Consider the following 20082-nt stretch of genomic DNA (forward strand, 5'->3'; position numbering starts at 1 on the left):
CTAGTTTCATTAAATGTCATTTTTAAATAAGAAATTTAAGATTGGAGTGCTCTAAAATTATACCAATCATAGAATTAATGACAAAAGCTTTATTTTTTTTAATTTGAAAAGCTGTTTTTTTTTGTAATTAAGACTATTTAAATTCCGTATTTTTTTTTTCACATAAAGCCTCTAACCACTTTTGGTCTTTTCCTCTCTCCAAGAAAAAGAAAGCCACAGTGGGGTGACTGGGTGAGTGATGGTAGCCTCATATTTCTCCAATCATCCTGGCTCTTTTCTTTTTCTTGCTGAAAACTAACCTCAACAAAAACAAAACCAATGCTCCCCACCCCTGCTCTTCCCCAGTGTTTCCCACTGGTCTGCATTCATCTCAGGATCCTCTTTAGGCACGTCCATGACAATAGCATCTGTGACTACTGACGCCCCTCTACTTTCTTCTTGTCCCTTCTCAGAAACGCGTATGAAGCCAGTTCTTTTTTAAGGGCTCTCCCTCCAACAAAATCCAGCATCCTCCTATTCTCAGACACATTCCTAGCCCCTTTCCCTCCTCAGGATCTCCTTCTCACATATACCAGCCGGTCTTTTTATACTATGATGCTCCCCTCAGGACACATTCCAGTTCCTGCCATCAGGATTCCCCCTCGGACATACCCTGCCCCCCTCCCTTATCCTCAGTGTTTCCCCTGCCCCGAGACCCACAAAGTGCCCCCGTCCCCACGACTTCCCCAGACTCAACGTCTTAGTCTTTTCAGTTTCCACCCTCTGCCTGTCCCTGCCAGGTAACACCCATCTTGCTCTCCCACAGTCCACACCTTTTCCTGTCCCTCGGAGCACCGCTTGGACTCTCTCCCCTCCCGTGGGCTCTCTCACCTTCACCCAGAGCAAAGCGTCCGGGCTTCCCGGGTCCAGGGGCCCACTTCGCTGAAAAACTCCCCGGAATGCCCTCAATCCAGAAAGCCTTAGCGAGCTCACGTCGCGCAGTCGCACTTTCAATTTATCTGTAATTCCCGCGCTTTCCTGTTGCCAGGGAAACCGGCCGCAGCCACTGAGCGAGAACCTCTCAGAATACGAGATCGAAACACGTTACGGAAGAGCGGAGCAGAAAGAGCCGAGAGTGTCTCCGGGCTCCCGATTGGCCATCCATTCTTTCCCCGCCTTACGTAATTAGAAAGAGACGGAAGAGAAAGAATTCTCCCGGAGTTTTCCATTAGGCCCCTGCCCCCTCACCTCTACGCTTCCACTTACGGCTTATTACGTCACAGAGTTTGCTGGACTAGGGCCGGAATCACTACCTGAGGCCCGAATATGAGCGCAAGATAGTACCTGAAGCAGTCGCAAAAAGGGGCCCCGTTCCCTCACCATTTCCGCCTCAATGGAAGTCTCCAGTTTCGGTAAATAAAAAGATTGTGTGGGAAAAACTACGATTTCCAGCATGCATTGCGGATCGAAAGGCCTTCGCCACAGTGCTCCTTGGAAACTGTAGTCTTATGCAGAGGCGATTCCGACACCGGAAGCGGGCGCGATTCTCACGGCAAGCCAGTTGATAGTTTGAGGAGCTCGGTGGGCCTACGCACGTGGATAGATATGGATTGGAGTGTTAGGTTTTCGTATCTTGAGAGCGGCGAATAGGCTAAAGAACTTACAAGTCCCAGGAAGACTACAATTCCCATCCAGCCCCGCGAGTCTCGGGCAAGGAGTCCACTAAGGTCAGTGACCTAAGGGAACGCGGAGGGCGCCGAATTTACCTGGGAAGGGGAAATGGATTTTTGGCCCACGACTGCGCACTCGTAGTTCCGCCCCTCTGCCTCAGTGTTTGTTATTGTTGTGGTGTTCTGGCAGCTCCTGCCCCGCCCCTGCCCCGCACGATTGACCAATCAGTGGGATGGTAGTTTTGAGGGACAACTGGTAAGAGCCAATCACCTTGTCGGAAACTCAGAAACTGGGGACTAGGCCCTATTTCTATCCGCCATGTTAGACTCACCCTGCAGGGATAGCAGCGGAGCTGGCAGGGAACGGTTCTTGCGCTGGCCTCCGACAGGCGCCCCCCGGGGGCGGGGAGCTGGTAAGGAAGCAGCTGCGGTTACGGACGGGTGGGAGCACATCGCCACTAAGAGGGCTAGGGGAAGTTTAAGGAAGGGATCCTGCAAAAAAGAGGGGCTACTTTTTTCGTGTTTGGGGGGCAGCCAGTCTTGTTAGTGGCCGTATGAGGGAGCCGTTCGGGTCGAGCGGCCGAGGGGGCGGATATTGCCAGACAGATGGAGGGTCCGTGGCTTAGAACGTCGGCATCTGCTGATGGAAGGCCAAGACTCCCTGGGAGAAAGGGGGCCTAGGCAGAGAAAACGAGAGAGAATCCTCAAAGGGTGGTGACACTGTCTTGGGGACGTGGAGTGCTAGGAAACGATAACTGGAGGACTAGGATAAAGTCTGCAAGGAAAAAAAAAATGACACTGCCCACACAGCCTCCCAACCCCATCCCTCTCCGCTTGTTGAGAACCTCATAAGAGGTCTCCTTGGTCAGCGACCTCTGGTATTGGAAAGACACCGTGTTTCCTTTTTGTCAAACACCCAGCTATAGGTCACACATTTTAACCCCCGGATAGCTTGTCAGGCCTTTGTCGGAGACAGTAATCAAAGCTCAGGCTTCCAGGTCTGCTTCATTAATGGGATTTTTGGTATTCCTGAAAAAACTGACGTAGAGGAAAAACTGATTTGTGCCAAGCAGAGGTGAGCCAGTGGCGTGAACTTATAATAATGCCGGTTTTGAAAGCTGAAGGCCTAGGCCCCAGCCATCTGACTTTACTGACTTTAAACCTACAAGGACAGATGGTGCTAACTATAGCTTTGGTATTTCCACACGTTCAAGATTAATGCTTTTGCTGAAAGAATTTTCACATAAAAGCCAAACAGAAATAGGCAATTCTTTATGAAGACCTGGATTTGATCCAGCTTAGCTAGAATCCCCCCACTTCCTGTTTTCTCTCATCAGCCTATCAGCTGGATAAGCTCCAAAGTAACTATAATTGTGTAATTTGAGAAAAGGGGAGTTAGATTAGTTTCCTTCTGGAGTCTCAAAAGTGTGGAAGTTCCCAGTTTCTCGGAAATTGAAAAGTGAGAATGTGTTTTAAAATACCCACTTTTTGGCTGACTGAATCAGTTACTTCATTTCCCTGATATTTTTTGCCCAAGAATCTGGGGAGTTGACAGGAATTCTGTCCAAATGTTAAGGACCCCAGGAATTGCATTCCATATAAATGAATACTAGATGTCGGCAGATTGGTGCTAGAAACTGGTATTTTTTTGGTAGTGAACTTGGCTCTAGGTAAAGATGAACAATGGAAAAAATTGGAGGGTAATTGTTTTGGGATTAAAAAATCCCTGATCCTCAGAGTTCAAGGTCCTTTTTAATGACAGCCTCAATTGTATTGTTTCACAGGGCAGTGCATTTTGGCTTCTAAAGACTAACTTATCGTAATCATTTTTATATTTGAGTAATGTTTTCAGAGAACTTGCACACACATTTTTATTTGACCTATTTTCAAATTAAGGAGCTGAAGCTTAGAGGTTAAATGACTTGCTCACCGTTACGTGGCTAGTAATGTGTCAGAGCTGTGTCTGGAGCCCAGCTCTCCTCAATCCTTTTGCTCCCTCCCCTGATAACGCTGCAAACTCCTAAGACTTAGTCTTTTTCATCTCCTACCTCTTGTGCGTAGGGCAGAATCTGGTTCTTTGAAGAGAGTTCTTAAAGATTTGTTGATGAATATGTTTAAAAGATGACCTTTTTCGGGGCGCCTGGGTGGCTCAGTCGTTAAGCATCTGCTTTCGGCTCAGGTCATGATCCTGGAGTCCTGGGATCGAGCCCCACATCGGGCTCCCTGCTCGGCGGGAAGCCTACTTCTCCCTCTCCCACTCCCCCTGCTTGTGTTCCCTCTCTCGTTGTCTCTCTCTCTCTGTCAAATAAATAACTAAATAAAATCTTTAAAAAAAAAAAAAAGATGACCTTTTTCATTATAACTTAGGTTTAGATTTTAACAAACTTTTTTCATAAAGTCCTAAGAACAAACCAATCTAACAACTCATCGGTAAATAAAATCCTTAATTAAAAACAACTGACCAGAGGGGTGCCTTGCCAGCTCAGTCGGTGGAATGTGCAACTCTTGGTCTTGGGGTTTTAGGTTCAAGCCCCATGTTGGCTGTAGAGACCACTTAAAAATAGAATTTTTAAAGAAAAAAAAACAAAACAAAACTGACCAGAGAAGACATTCAGTTACAGAATTGTTAACTTCTTAGACATGATAATAGTATTATGGTTTTCAAAAAGCCTTTTTTTTTTTTTTTAAGAATTACATGCTCAATTTTGTGCACTAAGTAATGGCTGTCAGAATAATCCAATAGGGAACAGGTATTGCTATAATAAGATTAGTCCTGTGTTGATGATAATTATGGAAGATAGCTGATGGGTCCTTAGGGGTTCATTGTATATTAATCCTTCTCTTTTGTATATGTTTAAATTTTCCCATAATAGTTTTTTTTTTTAAATTAGATTACTATAGTTAGGTTAAAACAGTTGACTACTGTCAATCCATATAGGGGGAATTGGGTGGGGCAATACAGAAGTATAGATGAAATGAGGGTAGCCTTGAGTTTTCTATTCTAATTATACGTCCATCACTCTCTACTTTTATGTATGAAATTCTCCATAAAAGAGAAAAGTAAAACTACTAAAAAAAAAAAAAATCACATGAACTTGAATGAAAGGTGTTGACTGCTACCCCTGTGTAGTTTCTTGGCTAGTATTTTGTCCTCTAAATTGTTAAAACTGATCTAACAGAGAACCTGGGTTCCTAAATTTAGGAAAAGGCTGCTTTTCCAAGAAAAAAAATGTAGAATGTCACTTTCAAGTTATGAGAATGTAAATTCCCTGAGGTTAGAGATTGATGGGTCTTATTCTTCTGTCCTGCTACTAGCAGATATTCAGTAGTATCTATTGAATTAACTAATCATATAAAGTTCCATAAAATCCAAAAGGATTTTACAAATGTTAGATGATTTCTGTGGGTGTGGCCAAAATTTATACTGTCTCAACAAGCATTTAACAGTGAGATTTGAGGGTACCTGGGTGGGCCTCTGACTCTTGATTTCAGCTAAGGTCATGGTCTTGGGGTAGTGGGATTGGTGGGGCTCCACGCTCAGCGGGGAGTCTGCTTCTCTTCCTCTGCCTCTTGCCTGCTTGCGTGCACTCTCTCTCTAAAATAAATAAATCTTTAAAAAAACACACACACAAAGGGGCTCCTGGGTGGCTCAGTTGGTCGAGCATCCGACTCTTGGTTTTGGCTTGGATCGTGATCTCGGGCTCCTGGGATCAAGCCCCGCATCAGGCTCTGTGCTCAGCACAAGAGTCCGCTGCTTGTCTCTCTCCTTCTGCTCCTCCCCCCCTGCCCCCCCGCCCACACACTCTCTTGTTCTGTTTTTCTCTCAAGTAAATAAATAAATAAAAATCTTTAAAAAACAAAATTACATGTTAAAAAAAAAGATAGCAGGAAGGGAAAAATGAAGGGGGGGGAAATCGGAGGGGGAGACGAACCATGAGAGACTATGGACACTGAGAAACAAACTGAGGGTTCTAGAAGGGAGGGGGTGGGGGGATGGGTTAGCCTGATGATGGGTATTCAAGAGGGCACATACTGAATGGAGCACAATGAATCCTGGAACACTACATCAAAAACTAATGTAATGTATGGTGATTAACATAATAAAAAAATAGTACAAAATAAAAAACAAAACAGTGAGTTTGTTTTAAGCCACCCACCAGGTTATAAATAGGAGAAGAGGGTGCCTGGGTGGCTCAGTCGGTTAAGCGTCTGCCTTTGGCTCAGGTCATGATCTCAGGGTCCTGGGATTGAGCCCCACATCGGGCTCCCCACTCAGTGGGGATCCTGCTTCTCCCTCTCCCTCCTGCTCATGCTCTCTCTCTCTCTGGTAAATAAATAAAATCTTTTAAACAGATAGATAGCAAAAGAGCAGAGACACTGTTGTATTCACTGAGGTATCTTCCTAGCCTAGCCTGTATTAGGTCTTCACAAGCTTTTGTTGAATGCCTGTTTATGCAGTTTCTAGAACTGGCTCTAATGTGTGTTCTCTCTCCCCCATCCTCTCAACTCTAGCCCCACAGCATGGAACCACAGGTTACTCTAAATGTGACTTTTAAAAATGAAACTCAAAGCTTTCTGGTTTCCGATCCAGAAAATACAACTTGGGCTGATGTCGAAGCTATGGTGAGTGTTACTTTTTTCTCCATCCTTTAAGCGTAATTTTTTCAAAGGTAGCTATTTTTAGCTGTGTTGTTTCATAGCTGTCATATTTGCCTTTTTTAGGCCTTTTGGAAAATTACCTTTGACAGGGGTTCAGTATTCATATAGATGTGCACCACCATCACCACCACCCTCCAGGGTACAAACAAATTATTTAATTTGCAGCTAGGACTTTTAAAAACTGTTTATTTTAGAAACAGCATGAGGAATGAATTGGTGTGGGCCTCACCCTAACCAGGCCCCAGCTAAATGTTCTGCCTGAGAGCAGATATGTTCCTGTGGTTTGTGAACCACCAAGGATATAACCTATGTTTTGCAAGCTAATCGTTTTTATTGCTAGGTCAGAGGTTGAGTATCTAAAAGTTGTGCAGTGGGGTACCTGGGTGGCTCAGCTGGTTAAGCATCTGACTCCTGATCTCAGCTTAGGTTTTGATCTCAGAGTAGTGAGTTCGAGCCCTGCATTGGGCTCCACACTGGGCCTGGATCCTACTTACAAAAAAAAAAGTTGAGCAGAAAAACTCCCACAGGTGCTTAACTACTCATCTGTTCTTGTGTTGTTGTCAGTGCCTTTCTTCCTCTTGGTTTGCCCTTTGTACTCTTCTGTTTTTGTTTGGTTTGCAGTGGTGAATGTTTTACTTCCTACACAACTGTGTTTATCCAACGAAACTCTGGTAAAAACCTGCTTTTACTTGGTTATGTGGAATGATAACTAAAAAGGAAAAAAAAAGGTGGGGAGACTTCACAAGATGATCTGATCTAGTTCTCTGTCTTCCAGCAATTATTTCTTTATACTGTTCTAAACAGGTGGTTATCCAGAAAGTTGGGTCTGTTTGTCAAATGATCTGAAAATTAAACACAGTTAGTGTTCTTTTTCTAGTAGTTAAATGAGTTGAACTTTTTTCTTTATTGTAAATTTTAAATTATACAAGGGTAATACATGCCTATTATAAGAAGTGAAACAATCCAAATATATATAAAGAAAAAGTTACTATCTTTCTACTCCTTCCTCCTTCCATCCACTATTCCCACCTCTTTGGGGTAACCAGTGTTAACAGCTCTGTATATACTTATCCACATTTTCCACGTTCATACAGATTTCGTCCTAGGATCATACTATAAACATAATTCTGCAGTGTGCTCTTTTTCCCCAACAGTATATTACAGAGAGTTCTCGATCAATAGATAAGGATCTGAGCTCATCCTTTTTAAAGCTATGGATTGTCTACAGTATTTTGATATTGTCCTACCATAATTTAACCATTTCTTACTGAAAGATTGTATCTAGTTTTTTTTTAATTGAGGTATAATTGCCCTATAACATATAGGTTTCAGGTGTACAGCATAACAGTTCTATTCGTATAGATTGCAAAATGATCACAATAAGTCTAGCTAACATCTGTCACCACACATAGTTACAATTTTTTTCTTGTAATGAGAACTTTTAAGATCTACTCTCTTAGCAATTTTCAGATATACAGCACAGTATTATTAACTGTATTTACCATGCTGTACATTACATCCCCAGGATTTGTTTTATAACTGAAGTTTGTACCTTTGACCACCTTCACCCATTTCATCCACCTCCCACCCCCGCCTCTGGCAACCACCAATGTGTTGTCTGTATCTATGAGTTCATTGTTGTTATTTCACTTACTCAGTGCCCTCAAAAAAAGGGTTTTGTTGTTGTTGTTGTTGTTTTGCTTTTTACCATTGTATAATAAACTACGGGAGAGATCTCTTTGTCTTTATAACTTATGCACTGTTCTGTAGGATAGTTTCCCAAAGAGAGATTAATGGGTCACAATGCCTGTAATTTTAAATTTTAATAGATACTGCCAGGTGCTTTGCAGAACAATTGTAGCACCTCATAGAAATGTATGACAAGGGGCACCTGGCTTTAGAGCTCCTGCCTTACCCTTAGGTCATGATCCCAGGGTCCTCGGATCAAGTCCCACATCAGGCTCCTTGCTCAATAGGGAACCTGCTTCTCCCTCTGCCTGCTGCTACCCCTGCTTGTGCCGTCTGTCTCTCTCAAATAGAATCTTTAAAAAATAAAAGAAATGTATGACAATGCCCTGGATTTTTGACAACATTGGAAATTATGGCTTTAAACTTTTTTCACCATTCTGTTGAGATGACATCTCATTGCTTAAATTTACATTGTTCTGACTACCATTAAGGTTGAACATCTTTTCATATATTTGTTGGGCACAACTGTGTCTCTTGTATGAAATCTCTATACATTTTTGCCCCCTTTTACCTGCGTTGTGTTAATCTTAACAATTAGCAGTTTTGCAGATGGTCTTTGTGTATTGCAGATAATAACCCTTTGTTTTGAGTTGTAAATACCCCCCCACTATTCTTTGTCTTTTGACTTTGTTCATGGTTTTTTTCTTTTATGCCATTTAAATGTTTGATTTTTACATAATGAAATATGCCCATCCTTTCTTTTATGACTTCTGGGTTTCTGTTACAACCCGCCTTTTTGATATCTTGATCATATAGCATGTACATTTCATTTGCAGGTAAAAGTTTCATTTGATCTGACCACTATTCAAATAAAATACCTGGATGAGGAAAATGAAGAGGTAAAGTATATGACGGTACCCATGGCCAGGTATCCAGAATAGGGATCTTATTTCTCAAGAGTGATGGTGGATTGAAAAGTTCAGACTAGTGTTTTTTGCATTGTGTAGTGGTTTTTTGCATTGTGTAGTGGTTTAAATGTACTTGATAATTGCATGTTCTGAGCTGACAGCGGCATCTGAGATGGAGTTAAGAAATAAGGAAGCAACATTGAAGAGGGAAACTTGAGAGATAACTTTTAAAACTATATAGTGATACAGTTCAAATATCTTACAAGCTACCATTTAGTTTATAATAATAAAAATAATGGCAAACCTTTATTGAGTGGTTACATGTCAGACTAACAACACTACTATGTATTAGGTGTTATGTTATTATCTATCTTTTACCCATAAGGGAACTGAGGCCCAGAGAGGCTAAGTAGCTTGCCCAGAAGCACAAAAGCTTGGAAATAGTAGAGTAGCGGTTCATTCCCTACCTTCTGGCTCCAGAGCGCAGGCTCTTAACCACTGTATTATGTTGCCTCTTAATGTAACTGAAATATAAGGAGGATACAGGAGTTAAGCAATAAAAGTCCTTAATTATTATTCACAGTTAGTTCATGATAATGGAAAAGCTGACCCCCAATCTGAGATTGTGCATCTTATCTGTGAGGCTGGTCTTAGTAACAAAAATGTTCAACTGACAGGAAGCTTATATTCACTGTTGCTTTTGTCCTTTTACAGGTATCCATCAATAGTCAAGGTGAGTTCCTGAGAGAACCTGTTCAGCCATATTTAAAAGCTTTAGTCTGTTCATGAGTGTATACACTTCCACTTCCACTCAGATCTTGCTGCAATATTTATTTTAGAGTGGAATTTAGTATGCAGTAAATTGACACCTGATTCACTCAGCCATCGGCATTAGATACATAGCGGATTTTTATTTTGTAGCAGTTTTTTGTATGTAGATTAGTGCGTTTGATTGGACCCTAGGACAGCTTTAATGGAAGGTTCTCTTATATTTAAGATGGTAATCTTCTGAAAATATGCCTCCCAGTTCAACACATAAAACTCTGTTCTCCTGGTGTTGCCTTTGTCCCTGGCTTGGTATATATATTACTGTCAACTTACAAACATATAAAGTGGTATTCCAGAATTTAATTATAAGATGGTTGATTGATTGTTCAGAGCTTGGAGCACCTTTTCCCACAGGAACAATGTTCTATTTGAAGAATAAGCTCCCAGGCTAGCCCCCCCCCAAAGCTTATTTTAACCAGCTCTAATTTTTTTTTTTTTTTTTTTACAAATTGAAGGTTTATGGCAACCCTGCATCACTTTTTCCAACAGCATTTGCTCACTCTTTGTCGCATTTTGACAATTCTCTCAATATTTCGAACTTTTTCATTGTTATTATATATATTATAATGATCTGTGATCAGTAATTACGACTTGCTAAACACCCAGATGATGGTTAGCATTTTTTAGCAATAAAGTATTTTTTTAAATTAAGGTATGTACCTTTTTTTTTCTAGGCATAATGCTATTACACGCTTAATAGATTGCAGATAATATAAATATAATTTTTATATTCACTGGAAAACAGAAAAATTCATTTGACTTGCTTTTTTGCGATATTCACTTTTGTAGTGGTCTGGAACCAAACCTGCAGTATGTTGGAGGCCTGCCTGTATTAACAATATGCATGAACTCTCATGAGTCCTGAGCTTCCCTAAACCTAGTATGAGGCCGCTGGGTTGAGGTTTCAGTAGCTGGAAGGCTCCAGTAGCAGAAAGAGGGGAATTTAAGAGAGAGAACTAATCTACAAGTAGTTTCTATTTACAATGGGATCGGAAGGGAGTTTGTCAGCAAAAAGGAACAGCTGTTCATGTATAAGGATTGTAAGCAAAAAATCTTTAAAAGTAAGGATTGGCTGTACTTAAATAGAATCTTTGGGCTGGTGAAGAAATATCACAGTATATGTTCTTTGTCTTTTTAGGAGAGTATGAAGAAGCACTTAAGGTAATGATCATTGATCATTTCATCTTATTTTCAAATAATTTTAAAACTATTTACTGACTAGGTGGCCTGGGTGGCTCAGTCGGTTAGGCAGCTGCCATGGGCTCAGGTCATGATCCCAGGGTCCTGGGATCAGGCTCTGCATCGGGCTCCCTGCTCAGTGGGGAGCCTGCTTCTCCCTCTGTGCCTCCCCCTGCTTGTGCTATCTCCCTCTCTTGCAAACAAACAAATAAATAAATAAATAAAATCTTTTAAAAAAAATTTATTAAAACTAGAACCTGAATTCCAGTAGCCATGGGCAGACATTAATGAAACACAGCAGAACAGATTTTTATTTCTTTTTTAAGATTTTATTGATTTATTTGTCAGAGAGAGAGAGAGAAAGCACAACCAGGGGGAGCAGGAGACAGAGGAAGAAGCAGGCCCCCTGCTGAGCAAGGAGCCTGATATGGGACTTGATCCTAGGACCCTGGGATCATGACCTGAGCCGAAGGCAGATGCTTAACCAACTGAGCCACCCAGGCATCCCAGCAGAACAGATTTTTAGAGAGAATGTGATGAGTAGGGCTTACCACTCAGCCAGGCAGCTCCTGATATAAAGATTCTTTTCTAGTTATTGTTTCCTCTCATTTTTGGTCTTGGTATAACCATTGTAGCATTTAAAAATACAAAGAGGGGCTCCTGGGTGACTCATTCGGTTGAGCGTCTGACTCTTGATCTCAGCTCAGGTCTTGATCTCAGGGCCATGGGTTCAGGCCCCTCACTGGGCTCCACGCTGGATGTGGAGCCTACTTAAAAAAATAATAATAACTGAAATGATGCTTTCTGGTCCACACTTTTTGTCTTCCTTTACCTTGTTTCCTATAGAATGTTACAGGATAATGCAGGAGAATTTAAGGTACAAACTATTGAGTTCACCTCTTGTTTGTCAATAATGATTTAGAGCATTCCTCAAGGTCACTTCTTTAAGGTGTGCCCAGCTGTCCCTTCATTACCACCTTTGTAATTAAGATTTTTTCTTTAAAGTTTGACTATCCTTTATGAACTTCTAATCCACGACTAAACTCTTTTCCACAATCACTTTTGGTCTAGGGAGGGAAAGGGAAGATTCTCTTTTTTTTTTTTTTAAGATTTTATTTATTTATTTGACAGAGAGAGAGAGACAGGGAGAGAGGGAACACAAGCAGGGGGAGTGGGAGAGGGAGAAGCAGGCTTTCCGCCGAGCAGGGAGCCCGATGTGGGACTCGATCCCAGGACCCCGGGATCATGATCTGAGCCAAAGGCAGACGCTTAACGACTAAGCCACCCAGGCGCCCCAAGATTCCCTTTTTTTAAGTAGGCTCCATCATGGAGCACCCATTGTGGAGCCCAAGGTGGGGCTCGAACTCAAAATCCTGAGATCAAGACCTGAATTGAGATCAAAAGTCTGATGCTTAACTGAGCCATCCAGGTGCCCCAAGGCAAGATTGTTTTAAATTGGGAGCTGGTTTAACCCTTTCTCTTGCCTGGTCGAAGTCGCCATTGTGGGTGCCACTGGATTCAACAGTTTAGCCAGTCTTCTTGGTTTTTATTCAGAAATTCTTATTTACCAGCTGTCTCTTGGTTTTGGACATTTGGGCCCCACCCTGGTTTCTCTTAGTTGAGATACTCATCTCTGAGTAATATCATGCTTCACAATTTCCTTCTTCCCAGTTTTCATGTGGTCTTCCTATTTCCTCTTTGCCTTTTTTTTTTTTTGAGAGAGTGCACGGGGAGCGATGGGGTGGGGCAGAGGGAGAATTTTTTTTTTTTTTTTAAGATTTTATTCATTTGAGACAGAGAGAGAGAGAGCATGAGCAGAGAGGCAGAGGGATAGGGAGAAGCAGGCTCCCCGCTGAGCCAGGAGCCCGATGTGGGGCTCGATCCCAAGACCCTGGGATCATGACCTGAGCCGAAGGCAGACGCTTAACCATCTGAGCCATTCAGGCGCCCTGAGAGAGAGAATCTTAAGCAGGCTCCACATGCAGCGTGGAGCCCAACTTGGGGCTCGATCTCATGACCCTGAGATCACAACCTGAGCCAACCAAAATCAAGAGTCGGATGCTTACCTGACTGAGCCACCTAGCTGCCCTATTTCCTTTTTGCTTTTAAGCTGTTGTAACATGCTGTCCCCCACACCCTTTCACCCTTTACCAACTCCTGGCCTTTCTCTTTCCCTATTCTCAGAAGCTACAGTAATTTCACTCAAAAAAAGTCTGTGGGCTTCAAAACTCTTCTGTCTTTCCCATAATCACTGTTTACCTGTTTAGTCAGAAATCTCAGACTTCGGGGGATGCCTGGGTGGTTCAGTCGGTTTAGTTTCTGCCTTCGGCTCAGGTCATAATCTCAGGGTGCTGGTATCGAGCCCCACATTGATGGCTGCGGAGCAGGGTGCCTGCTTGTCCCTCTCCCCCTGCTCCTCCCCCCCCCACACACACTTGTGCTCCAGTGCACACGCTCGCGCACTCTCTCTCAACTAAAATCTTTTTTTTTTTTTTTTTTAAGATTTTATTTATTTGACAGAGAGACAGCGAGAGAGGGAACACAAGCAGGGGGAGTGGGAGAGGGAGAAGCAGGCTTCCCGCTGAGCAAGGAGCCCAATACGGGGCTCGATCCCAGGACCCTGGGACCATGACCTGAGCCGAAGGCAGATGCTTAACAACTGAGCCACCCAGGCACCCCTCAACTAAAATCTTTAAAAAAAAAGAAAGAAATCTCAGACCTTGGGAGTCTAGATGTTGTTTAAGCCTGCTCTGTCTCAAGAAGCAAGACTTTTTATATACATTTTTACATAGTACTTGCTATAATAAGATCCCATGTTTATATTTTGACACATTTCATTATAGTCCTTTCTTGAGCAGTTTTTTTCCACAGACTATATAGATACATTTTACTACCAGCTTCTTGGTTTATGGTCTAGAATAGGGGCTGGCAAACTAGCCAGTGGGCTGGGGATATGTTTTTATAAATAAAGTTTTATTGGAACCCAGCCATTCCTATTACATATTGTTTGTGGCTGCTTTTGTGCAGACTTGAGAAGAAACTGTATGGCCTGCAAGCCTAAAAAAAAATTTTTTTTTTTTTAAGATTTTATTTTTTTGACAGAGACAGCAAGAGAGGGAACACAAGCACGGGGAGTGGGAGAGGGAAAGGCAGGCTTCCCGCAGAGCAGGGAGCCCGATGCAGGGCTCGATCCCAGGACCCTCAGATCATGACCTGAGCTGGAGGCAGACACTGAACAACTGAGCCACCCAGGCGCCCCTGCACGCCTAAAATATTTATTATGTGGCCCTTTAAGAAAATTTGCTGATCCCTGATCTTAAAATAATACCTTTCAAACTTTTTGACCATAGAATGCTATTTTTAAATGGAAGCTTAAGTCTTAATATGTAAAAATAGGTTAAAAAATAGTTCTTGTCACTGGGTGACAAGTGGGGAGATCTAGAAACAGATGGACTTGACCCCTAATCTCTTCTTGGACACTGGAGTACCTTCATGGAACCTCAAATGTTCCCTGAAGTAGAGTTTTCAAAATAGGATTTTTAAGAAGATGCTCTTCAAAAAGAGGTAGCCACCCAAGCATGTTTTCCAAAATACTATTCTTAATGGAAAAATAAACTCTTAATTATAGGATATAACTTTTAAGTTTCTTGGGTTCTGGTAGTCTGGGATTGACTTTTTTGAAAAGTTGAGGTTAAAATCCATAAGTGGGATGGGGCATCTGGGTGGCTCAGTTGGTTAAGCATCTGCCTTCAGCTCAGGTTATGATCCCAGGGTCCTGAGATCAAGCCCCACGTCAGGCTCCCTGCTCAATGGTTTGTCTGTTTCTCTCTCTCCCTCAGCCCCTCTCCCTGTTCATGCTCGCTCGCTCTCTCATAAATAAATAAAAATTTTTTTAAACCCAGAAGTGGGGTCATACATAAAAACCAGTTCAACAGAAAAGTAGTAACCCAGTTAATGAGAACATCTCACCTAATAAAGTGCTGTCCTAAACCTACTTTTGTGTTTTTGATAATAAAACCATTCCTAGTTAACACTTTGGGCAAAAAAAACAGGAGGATGACTATTAGCATAGTATATGCCATTAGATTTAATAAAATAAAGGTAAATTCTAATATTTTCAGCATAAATCACCATACCCCTTGTGTTCAGATGTCTTTGAGATTTCATTTGGGAAAGGAGAATCACGTGATATGTCTTTATTTCGTAATATACCCTCTCAGATGGCAGTGAAGCAGGGAAACCAACTGCAGATGCAAGTCCACGAAGCCCCGCCACCAGCTGTACCAGAAAAGCGGCCAGTCGTGAGGGCAGGGAAGAAGCCACTTGCACATTATTCGTCACTGGTGAGGGTCTTAGGATCAGACATGAAGACCCCAGAGGGGCCTACAGCCCAGGTATGAAGGGAATGGACCTGTCTCTACATAGTTTTTCTAGCCTTAGGTCTCATTGTCTCTGATGTAACATTTGAGCTGTCCATCAAAGATTTGGGAGTTACTATGACCATCTCTGCCTGACTTTCTGAAACTGGTAACTGCTTACTTCTGGAGAAGGGGCAAGAGGGTGATAATAGAGACTTTGTTTTCCTTTTGTACCTTGTCATACTCTTTATTGGGTTTTTTTGACCATACATGTCTGTTACCTGACAAAAGAAACTTCGAAGTATTGCATTTCAGGAAAATGATTTTAAACAAGGGCGCCTGGCTGTCTCAGTTGGTAGAACATGTGACTCTTGATCTCAGGGTTGTGAGTTCGAGCCCCATGTTAGGTGTAGAGATTACTTAAAAAAAAAAAAAAAATCAAAATCTTTTTGAAAAAATAATTATCTTAAACAGGAAAAAAAGGCACCCTCCAAGATCTTGGGTTGTGTTTCCTTGCAGCCGTTTCCACTTGCTCCCCGTGACGCAGACCAGCCTCAAGACAAGCCCCCAGACTGGTTCACAAGCTACCTGGAGACAGTGAGTGTTCTCTCTGGTGTGGGTTTTAGCAGCCGTGTTGGCACAGGTGGAGTGTGGGAGGAATAGAAAGCTGAACCCAGATGTCTGCTGCCTCTGGTGCAGGAGAATGAGAATAGCTAATCATTTCCAAACTAGAGCAGTACTAGTCCAGAAAGCTCCTAACTTCTACGGGGATGTATCGGAAAAAGAGGGAGCCTCATTCTAAGGATGAGGGAAAGGAACAAGTCTCTATGCTTGAGAAGGAAGAGGTTAGAAATTTACTCATCAAAACGATTTCTTGGTATCCCCTTCGAACCAGTGTACACGTGGAAAGAATAGACCTCCTTTCGCTACATCTCTGTCCATTCATTCAGTAGCTACTAGCTGTTTATGATGTTCTTATACCAGAGACAGTAAGGTATCTGGTCTATTTGATATCTTCAGGCTTTTTTCCAATGTTGGAGCTGAGGCTTTTTTCCCATCTTCTGTATTCTAGTTCAGAGAACAAGTGGTTAAAGAAACAGTTGAGAAACTTGAACAGAAATTACACGAGAAGCTAGTCCTCCAGAACCCATCCTTGGGTTCCTGTCCATCAGAAGTCTCAGTGCCCATTTCAGAGGAAACACTGTTTTTGCCAGAAAACCAGTTCAGCTGGCATATTGCTTGCAGCAGCTGCCAGAGGAGGATCATCGGTGTGCGCTACCAGTGCAGGTGAGCGGTCCCCTCGGAACGCAGAGCTGTTAGAAGACCTCTGAACAGGCCTTCCTGGCATTCTGGAGAGGTAGAGGGAAATTGGGCATACTCTCTCTCTGAGCATCACACATAGATAGAAGCTCTAGATTGGAAACAAGCTATTCGTCACCCACAAGAAATACTATTTAAAAGGTAACTATTCAGGGGCACCTGGGTGGCTCAGGCGTTAAGCGTCTGCCTTCGGCTCAGGTCATGATCCTGGGGTCCTGGGATTGAGCCCCACATCGGGCTCCCTGCTCGGCGGGAAGCCTGCTTCTCCCTCTCCCACTCCCCCTGCTTGTGTTCCCTCTCTCGCTGTGTCTCTCTCTGTCAAATAAATAAATAAAATCTTTTTAAAAAAAAAAAAGGTAACTATTCAGATTGTTGATGTGTTTGGATATACATTTGAACTGACAGAGCCAGATAAAGTTATGTTCCCCAAAACAAAATTATATCACCAGGGATTATCTTCTCCCTGTTGTTCCATATGCCTTCATGTCTTGTTTTCTCCCATAGATTTTCCTTTGAAATGGATACATATTAAGTGCTGTTACCTTCATTTTATTAATAAGGAAACTTGAGACAGGGCATGGCCAGGTGACATGCTCAGGTTACCACCTAGCTAGGAATATAGCCAGTATGGAAGTCTGGTCTCCTCTCTCACTACCTCTGGTACTTCCCACTTGCCATGCTTTTCCCCACAGCCTGTGCCCATCCTACAATATCTGTGAAGATTGTGAATCGGGGCCATATGCCCATGACTCCAACCACATCCTGCTGAAGTTGCGGAGACCTGTGGTGGGTTCTTCTGAAGCGTTCTCTCATCCGAGGTTCCCTGCCCCTCGTCTCCCTGCTGCTCTGGAACAAGCCAGGTAAAACCATAAGTACACGGGAGGCTTGTTCTCGGATGGGCATCTTGGTTGTGGTGATGGGGCATGAATCACAGAACTGCAGTCTCCTTCTTGGGCATTTCCAGTTGATGTGTGACAGTGGGGACGATGAGCCGAAGCTAATGAGACACAAATGAGAACTGTAGAAAGAAAGTTAAGCTAGAAGCTGGCACTGATGGAGGCTACGAGTGGCTCAAAATAGCTTCAAGATTTGTTTATGAGGTTTGTTTTTTAAGACTTTTCATTTGTTACCTCACAGGCTCCAGAAACAGGTCGACAAGAATTTTCTTAAAGCAGAAAAGCAAAGGTTGCGAGCTGAGAAGAAGCAGCGAAAAGCAGAGGTCAAGGAACTCAAAAAGCAGCTGAAACTCCACAGGAAGATTCATCTGTGGAGTTCCATCCATGGACTCCAGAGCCCCAGGTCCCCTTTGGGCCGGCCCGAGAGCCTGCTGCAATCGAACACCCTGATGTAAGCCCGGGGCCAGGACGGGCACCAAGGCTGGAGGTTCAGCCTTCCAAAATTGGAACTTCAGCCAGGTTTTCTCTTACTTATCGGCAGTTCCTAACACCCAAACTCTTAAAAGTTCCCATGCTAGGGGCACCTGGGTGGCTCAGTCAAGTTAAGCATCCAACTTTGGCTCAGGTCATGATCTCAGGGTCTTGAGATCAAGCCCCGCGTCAGTCCTCCAAACTCAGTGGGGAGTTTGCTGAAGTTTCTCTCTCCCTCTCTGCATATCCCTAGCATGCACACGAGCTCGCTCTCTCACTCAAATAAATAAATCTTAAAAAAAATTAAAACTTCCCATTCTCTGATCCTAGCATTCGTAAAGGGTGGTTTGGTGGTCATTGTTGACTCTTAGAGCAGCCAGTAAGGTTCCAAACTGGATGGTATGATCTCTCTTCAGTGGAGGCAGTTGGGATTTGAAGAGCCTGACTCTCCAGTTTTTTAATTTATGGATGCTTATGCTCACCAGAGCTTTTCAGTTTGGGAGTAAGATTTGTCTTGGTGGTGTTTATTGTTGTTGTGTTGTTTAAGATTTTATTTTAACTAACCTTTACACCCAATGTGGGGCTCAAACTTAGCAACCCAGAGATCAAGAGTCGCATGCTCTACAAAATGAGCCAGCCAGGTGCCCCAAATCTGTCTTTTTATTTTTATTTATTTATTTATTAAGATTTATTTATTTATGGGGCACCTGAGTGGCTCAGTCAGTTAAGCATCTGACTTGAGCTCAGGTCATGATCTTGGGGTACTAGGATTGAGCCCCATGTCGGGCTTTGTGTTAAGCAAGGTGTCTGCTTCTCCCTCTCCATTTGCCTCCTTCCCCCACCTGCTCGTGTGCACTCGCACACTCTTTCTCTCTCTATCTCAAATAAACAAATAAAATCAATTATTTTTTTGAGAGAGTGAGAGTGTGGGAGGAGGGGTGGCGGGAGAGAATCTCCAGCAGACTCCCCATGGAGCACAGAGCTCAACACGGGGCTCAATCCCACAACCCCGAGATGACCCAAGCTGAAATCGAGACTTGGATGCCCAACCAGCTGAACCACCCAGGTGCTCCTCTGTCTTGTTTTTTCAAAAATTTTATTAGTAGTATTATTTTTAAAGGTTTTATAAGTAATCTGTACCCCCACGTCGGGCTCAAACCTACAACTCCTAGATCAAGAGTCGCATGCTCCACTGACTGAGCCAGCCAGGCACCTCCATTAGTATTATTTTTAAGGCAAATGCATCAGTACATTGTGTCACTCTCAGCCTCTTGAACCACAGTGTTAGATATTCAGAAGCCATCATACCCAACATAAGTGACTGTCTGAATTTCTGTTCAGGCTTCCTTTGCAGCCCTGTGCCCCGGTTATGCCGACCCTCAGTGCAGCATTTGTGGATGAGAATTTGCCTGATGGGACTCACCTTCAACCAGGAACCAAGTTTATCAAACACTGGAGGATGAAAAATACAGGAAATGTCAAATGGAGTGGAGACACAAAGGTATTTTTTCCCCCCACAGAATGAAGATGAGGTGATTTGAAGTGACAGAAAGCTGACAAGCTTGCTTTCTCTTATCCTTGTTGTTTTCAGCTCAAGTTCATGTGGGGAAACCTAACTTTGGCTTCTACAGAAAAGAAGGATGTTTTGGTTCCCTGCCTGAAGGCCGGCCATGTGGGGGTTGTGTCTGTGGAGTTCATCGCACCAGCCTTGGAGGGAACATACACTTCCCATTGGCGTCTTTCTCACAAAGGCCAGCAGTTTGGGCCTCGGATCTGGTGCAGTATCATAGTGGATCCTTTCCCCTCTACAGAGAGCCCTGAGAACATTGAAAAGGGCATGATTCGCTCAAGCAAAGCTAATGAGCTCACCTGCCAGCAAGAGGTGAGCATTGGAAGGGGAGACTAACGCTACAACAGCCCACTCACAGCTGGTCCTTCCTCCAGAAATCAGGAAAGGGTAGCTCCTCCCCCTAACAGGCCAGTATGCTTCCATTGGGCCCATTCCTTGGGCTTTGTTTGCATGTCCTTAGGATCTTGGTGCAGGCATTCCTCAGTGCTTTTGTATCTCTTTGTAATGAAGTTTGGCCAGCCTCTGCTGCACGTGGGAAGACGGAGCTGCCTGGCC

At 43.1% G+C, this 20082-nt stretch overlaps 1 protein-coding gene across 2 annotated transcripts in view; it reads left to right on the forward strand.

The window, feature by feature from the left end:
* Positions 1 to 1548: 1548 nt before the first annotated feature.
* The window catches only part of NBR1 (NBR1 autophagy cargo receptor), a 29470-nt gene continuing 10936 nt past the window's right edge, over positions 1549 to 20082 (forward strand). Inside the window, exons 1-12 of one of the 2 annotated variants that reach the window (XM_021681784.1) lie at positions 1549 to 1706; positions 6162 to 6272; positions 8834 to 8896; positions 9620 to 9638; positions 10872 to 10894; positions 15133 to 15306; positions 15790 to 15867; positions 16343 to 16557; positions 17283 to 17450; positions 17728 to 17937; positions 19299 to 19458; positions 19549 to 19839. In XM_021681784.1, coding sequence (XP_021537459.1) covers positions 6171 to 6272; positions 8834 to 8896; positions 9620 to 9638; positions 10872 to 10894; positions 15133 to 15306; positions 15790 to 15867; positions 16343 to 16557; positions 17283 to 17450; positions 17728 to 17937; positions 19299 to 19458; positions 19549 to 19839 — 1503 coding nt within the window. In that variant the 5' untranslated portion in view covers positions 1549 to 1706; positions 6162 to 6170. Of the gene's footprint in view, positions 1707 to 1961; positions 2063 to 6161; positions 6273 to 8833; positions 8897 to 9619; positions 9639 to 10871; positions 10895 to 15132; positions 15307 to 15789; positions 15868 to 16342; positions 16558 to 17282; positions 17451 to 17727; positions 17938 to 19298; positions 19459 to 19548; positions 19840 to 20082 lie in introns of those variants that run through there. The other variant, XM_021681783.1, reaches the window with a different exon arrangement.

This window comes from Neomonachus schauinslandi, chromosome 15 (assembly GCF_002201575.2).
Source record: "Neomonachus schauinslandi chromosome 15, ASM220157v2, whole genome shotgun sequence".
Classification (NCBI taxonomy): Eukaryota; Metazoa; Chordata; class Mammalia; order Carnivora; family Phocidae; genus Neomonachus; species Neomonachus schauinslandi.